At 52.7% G+C, this 6,000-nt stretch overlaps 1 protein-coding gene across 3 annotated transcripts in view; it reads left to right on the plus strand.

The window, feature by feature from the left end:
- PKNOX1 (PBX/knotted 1 homeobox 1) overlaps window positions 1–6,000 on the plus strand; it is a 50,218-nt gene extending 44,218 nt beyond the window's left edge. For all 3 annotated transcript variants that reach the window (XM_019922874.3, XM_019922873.3, XM_033856149.2), the window contains 2 exons: window positions 287–459; window positions 2,806–6,000. In XM_019922874.3, the coding sequence (XP_019778433.1) occupies window positions 287–459; window positions 2,806–3,017 (385 nt within the window). In that variant the 3' untranslated portion in view covers window positions 3,018–6,000. The remainder of the gene's footprint in view (window positions 1–286; window positions 460–2,805) is intronic.

A 6,000-nucleotide genomic window follows, 5' to 3' on the forward strand; every position in this document is an offset into this window, starting at 1 on the left:
TTCACAACGTTGACAGTATCATCAGTGTCATTATGAATAGCAGTTTCACCGACAGGGAGACGTCGGTTACAGTGGAGGAAAGGCCCCATGGAAGAGCTGGTCTGTATTCAGATGAATCACTTTAAAAGCAGCCCTGTTCTCTGGACATTTAGATAATATGCGTGTCGTCACCGAGTGCTGCTTCTAACAGGGAATACGTGTTCCTGCTCGTGTGGCTCGTCAGGCGGGCCTGTGACTGCCTTGGGCGACCTCGGAAAGGCCGTTTTGACCTGTTTCCTGCTCGCAGGTTCATCAATGCGAGAAGACGAATCCTGCAGCCGATGTTGGATTCTAGTTGCTCAGAAACTCCAAAAACAAAGAAGAAAACTGCTCAGAACAGACCCGTCCAGAGGTTTTGGCCCGATTCCATCGCCTCAGGAGCCGCACAGCCAGCCGCCAGCGAGCTGACCGTGTCCGAAGGTGGGGACCGGGCCCGGGCCTGTGCCCTCGCAGCAGCCGGTGGGCGGCCGCTGTCCTGGGGGCTGGGGGGGGTGTGAGGCTGTGAACCAAGGGCAGGCAGTGGTCGTTCTGCATCTGACCACGAGAGAGCGCTGGTCCCGGTGCTTGTTAGGGGTGCAGGTGTGCCCGGGAGAGCCGGGTCCCAGGCCAGTCCCCCGAGGTCCCTCCCGCCTCTTTCTGTCCCTCCTGCTTCGGTGCAGCGAGTGGACGTGTCGTGCGCTCACCGCCTGGCGCTTCACCCTTTCTGTCCCTGCGGCCCTCATCCAGCTGTTCTTCTTCCCTTTGACCCGCGTCCCCTCATCACGGGCTGCTGCTTCTGTGTTTAGTTGACGAGCATCTTCTGTGTGTGTGAGTTCCTCACACTTAAGATGGTTGTGTGTGTGTATTTTTAAATGTAATAAGTTGTGTTATTATCGCATTCTTACCTTCTCGTTCTCCTCTTACGTTTTCCGCTCAGCAGTTTACTGTTATTCAGTTGGGAAAGTTTGGGGCCATTATTTCTTCAAATATATTTTCTGAGCTCCCCTCCCCCAGGGGCTCCAGTTGCCCCTATGATAGGGCGTTACAACTCACACAGTTACTGCTGCTTTCTCCAGGATTTTGGATTCTTCTTCTCTGTTTCGTCCTGGATAGTTTCTCTGTTTCTATTCTTAAGCTTCCCCAGTCTTGTGTTCCGCGATGTTTGACCTTGCGCTAATCCCATCCCTGTGTCTTTCATGTTGGACGTTGTCTAGAAGCTCCGTGGGAGCTTTCGTATCTTTCACGGTCTACTGAAGTTTTGAACAAACAGCACACAGTCTCCAATGACTGTTTTGATGACCTCCTCTGCTACTTGTAACATCTGTCAGCTCTGGGCTTGTTTCTGTTGACTGAATTCTCATTATGGGCTGTTTTCCTGCCTGTTTGCGTGCCTGGTAATCTTTGACTAGAGGCCAGACATTGTGGGTGTGACCTTATCGGGGGATGGGTGTTTCCGAGTGTCGCTCCGGGTCTCCCTGAGCTATGTTCTAGCGGTCAGGTTACTGGGCACTCTCTGATCCTCTTGGGCTTTGCTTTTGCAATTGGTTCTTGCCTGGTGGTCCCGGCAGTGCTGGGTCCTGGCCTGCTTTTCCCCCTCGACAGAGGCAAGACCTGTCAGTGCCCGGCCCAGGGCCTGTGCTCCAGGGTGTGTCCAGTCCAGCTCTGCCAGCTCTGGACACTGTGCTCTGTGATCTTTGGGGCTGATTCTCTTCCTGGCCTCGGTTGTTTCCTGCGCACATGCACTCATCTGTCCTCTGCCGATGCTCAGGGTGTCCCAGAGCCGGGCTGGCCCTGGGCTCGGAAGGGGCCCCTCACGGGATGGGCCTGTAAAGCCTTGGCTTCTTTATTTGGGTTTTGATAGGCAGTGGCTTTACCTTCATACTTAGATCATTTGTATTTTCCATTTTTGTTTTCCTTTTTAATTCAAGGATTAGTTAGAAAGGTTTTTTTCCTCTCTCTCTCCCCCTCCCTTGCCCCGCTCCTGGAAAAGGCAATACCTATCCACTGGGGAAGAACTTCAGGCAAGGATATCCAGTGAGAAGTACTCTTTCCTCCACCCTGGCTTCTTATCTTCTCCAGAGACAACCCTTAGTACCAGTTTCCCGTGGAGGCTCCCAGTGCGTGTCTGATGCCGTGGTCTGTGCACAGACAAGAATGAATGCATGAATGAATCATTTTTAGAAGTTTCCTAAGCGTAACGCTACATGAATTATGTAAACCCCAGATGACACCTTCTTGCTTTCTTCACTCGCTGGTGCTGTGCAGATTTTTATGGACGGGCACGTGTGACCCACCATGTGGGGTTCCCTAGCGCAGCGCAGTCCTCGGCCCAGCGTGTCTCATCGGCGTCCCGCTCGCGGGCCCTTGGTGCTCTCCCCCCTCCGCTGTTGGCTGGGGGAGCAGGAACGCGTGTCGCAGGTTCTCGGTCTCCGTCTCAGACCGGCCTGCCTTCCTCTGACCCAGTCCTCCCGCCCCGTCTCCCTGCTTTGTTGTCTCGAGGCCTCTCCCCCGTGTCCTGGGTCTCTTGTCCTCTGTGTGGCGCTCGCTCTGCACCCCGGGCATCTGTGCCCTTTACCGTCCTGACCCTCGGACCCTCTGTAGACTGAGAGCTTAGCCGCGCAGGGTCTGGGGCCCATCCTAGAGACACGGGTCCTTAACTCCCTGCGGATGGTCCCAGGTATGGGCAGGGGGCTTCGCGGGAGGTCAGGCAGCCCGGCCCCACAGGTCGAGGGGTAACAGTTGGCATCCGAGCGCCGATGGTGTGGTGACAGCCGCCTTGTGCCGCAGGAGCCGTCGTGACCATCACCGCGCCCGTGGGCATGAACGTGGACAGCCTGCAGTCCCTGTCGTCGGACGGGGCCACGCTGGCGGTACAGCAGGTGATGATGGCCGAGCAGAGCGAGGACGACTCGGTGGACAGCACGGGGGACGGCGGGGCGGCGCTGGCGCCCGGCCACCTGGGCGGGCTGGTGCTGGAGAACAGCGACTCCCTGCAGTAGGGCTGCCCGCCCCGCCTTTTATAGTTGGCACAGCAAACATTTTACACAGTTTTATTTCTAATATGTTTTATATGTAGGCATAGAAGAGTGCACTTTTGTATTTCCTAGTAAGCTTCCAGGGCGTCTTTGCTGGTGCAGCGACTTCTTTCAAGGTGTGTGTGTGCGTGTGTGTGCGTGCGTGTGCGTGTTTTTAAGGAAATTCTTTCAAGGTTTAACGCTAAAAGTATGATGAATGACAGACCCCCTCCCCCGCCCCCTGAACCCCGACTAGATTAAGGAATAGTGCTGCATTCTCTAGAAGGTCACGCAGTTGTGATTTAGCTCTGTGGCGAAGGCAGGCCTCAGTGGGCTGCTTTATTGACGGAGCCCGCGGACTAGGAAGCAGCTTCTGGCCCTGAAAAGTGCCGGTGTGAGGCGGATGACAGCACACAGCAACAAACCGCGTGCGACCTGGCGGCGAATGTATGGCGAGTTCAACGCGGTTCCGTTCGCTCGTGTTCCGTGAGCCTGTGTCATTTGCTGTATGTGAAAAGAAACTCCTATTTTTACCTTGCTGGAATTATTGGATAAAAAGCTATTTTTATAAATTCGTTATGAATTGGATTATGACTATATCGAGGATAAAATTTCTAGAGGAGAAACAGTACCTGCTTACTGTCTCAATTTGGAATGTTCTGAATTGACCAAATTTGACGAACCTGCCCAAAGTTAGCTAGCATTCCATGGCTCTCTGCTATCCCAGGGTAGCAATTTACATTTACTCCTATAAAAGAAACACCTATTTAATGAAGGTTTGATATCTTCAAATTTTAGTCTGTCCGTACGTGCTCAGATTGCATCCCACACTTATCTTAAACAAACGTCTAAAGGTACTTGCTAGGAAGAGCTTAGGTAGCCAAGAACTGGTAGCCAGTGGTCAGTTCAAAGCTCTTACTGACATATTTCAGTCTAATTTAAATTTGACCACAGTTAAATGGTTAGTGTACCATGTTAGCTGGGTGTTGTTTTAGAATTTTTTAGTCAGCCATATGTTACGTGTAGAATGTTTATGATAAACTAATATGAAGTGTCCTCTATCCCGCTGGCTCAGAGCCGGGGTAAAGAGCAAGCCCTCGGCTTTGTTCCACGATTAACAAACATCCCCTGCGGGACGGGAACGAGTGGGGCCTGGAGGACGGGGTGACGGTGGCCCTCCTGCCGCCGCGTCTCACGCTGGTCCTGGGTCTGTGTTCTCTCCTGCACGTGGTCCTTCCCTCTGACTCGATCACATCAGATCTGGAGTAGTGTTGGGACTTCGGTTCCTGGTGACCAGACGAACCGCAGAGCAGACTGGGTTTGTGTCCTTGGGTTTTGATTTGTTTCTGTTGGTTTGCTTTCAAGTGGGGCTTTTCCTCAGAGAGGAAGCAGAGGCCCTGGTTTCACGGAGGAAATCTTCGTGTTACCGTCAAGCTCAGCGCACTTCCCAAGGACAGTCTTACGGTCGGGAAGGTCGTCAGCTCCTGAGAAGCAGTGACAGTAACTGGTTGTGGACCAAGGCTACATGGGGGTATTCTGAGCTGGTGCACGTTGTTTTCTGGAACTGACTTTCCCCCCCGAAATTATTAATAATTAAAGTTACTCATAGGAGAGCACTTCCTAGGTAACTCAGAAGGAAGCAAGAAACACACAGGAATTTCTTTTAAAATATTTCAGGAGGTTTAAAAGAAAAACTTGATTCTCGACTCTTTTGGGGGAGAAAATAACATTATAAAGCAGCTATTGCGTCCCTCATTTGTAAACAATTTCAAATATTTTAAGTCAAGTCTACACCAGTTTAAAAGATCATTTGAAGTCCAACGAAGTTAGAATTTAAGACGAGGCCCTGTGGAAACCGGCCAGCCCCTCCCTCCCACCTCCCTCCCTTCGCCTCCCCCCCCACCCCCCGCGCGCCCCCCCATCCCTCTGCCCTTGGGCTCAGATCAGTGACAGGGGCAGGTGGTCGCTCCAGGTCCCCGTTTCCCTGCAGCAGAAATCCTGTCCCGGGATGCGTGCTGCACAGGCCACGGCAGTGCTCACACGGGGCCGCGTGGGGGTCCAGCCGTCGGTGCCCGGGGTCTCGGCCACACTCCCTCCAGCCGAAGTCTGCGTGCTGCTCGCCACAGTCAGAGGACAAGGATGAAGCCCACTCGAGAGAGGGCGCTCTGGACACAGCCTGAGGTTCCTTTAAGCCCTTCCCCTGAGTAACCAAGGGGATTTGAAACAACCCGACAGGCAGACTGTTAACCGCTGCCCGGCGTATTGGTGGTCACTTGGTCCCTAATAAATACCCGTTTTCCAGCCCTCGGATTTTTGAGAGCATCTGTGAGAGCACGACCCGTTGAGCTTTCATTTTAAATGAACAAATTCGACCTTGACTTTGCTTTTGTTAAATTCTTTCCCTGTGAAGGATGCTTTTGACGGTGGTTTGAGACCCAGGTTAAGCGTGGTATGTTACCTGCGGCTCAGCTTGCGAGCCGGTAGCGGATGGCTGGTCCGTGCCCTGGCCACGCTCCAGCTGCTGCACTAACGGAGCTTTCCGTGTCTTGATTCCAGAAATAAGACAGTGTAAGCATTTATCCAGCATGCAAAGTGAGATGGGCCCCGGCCCCAGCTCGCTCACAGACCACAGAGCCCTGATGCTGGAACCTCAGCCCCAAGGGTCCCGGGAGTCATCTCTGCATAACCTGCCCGTGACCCGACTCTTACCTGGGCGACAAAGTGTTGGAGCACTTTTTCTTTTAGACAAGCTCAGACATCCCCGGAAGGTGAGAACGGTCCACCTCTGGCAGTTAGGGACAGGAATAACTCCGCCGTCCTCCCGTTTCCGTTGTTTGGTCTATGAACTGACAATCTTTAAATGTGAATACTGTAACAATTGTTTTCTCGGATTGTTGTCTTTGAAAGGGATTTTTGTGAAGCAACTGATCTATCAAAGCAAAAAAATTAAAAACAGAAACATGCTTCA

Source organism: Tursiops truncatus, chromosome 4, assembly GCF_011762595.2.
Source record: "Tursiops truncatus isolate mTurTru1 chromosome 4, mTurTru1.mat.Y, whole genome shotgun sequence".
NCBI lineage: Eukaryota > Metazoa > Chordata > Mammalia > Artiodactyla > Delphinidae > Tursiops > Tursiops truncatus.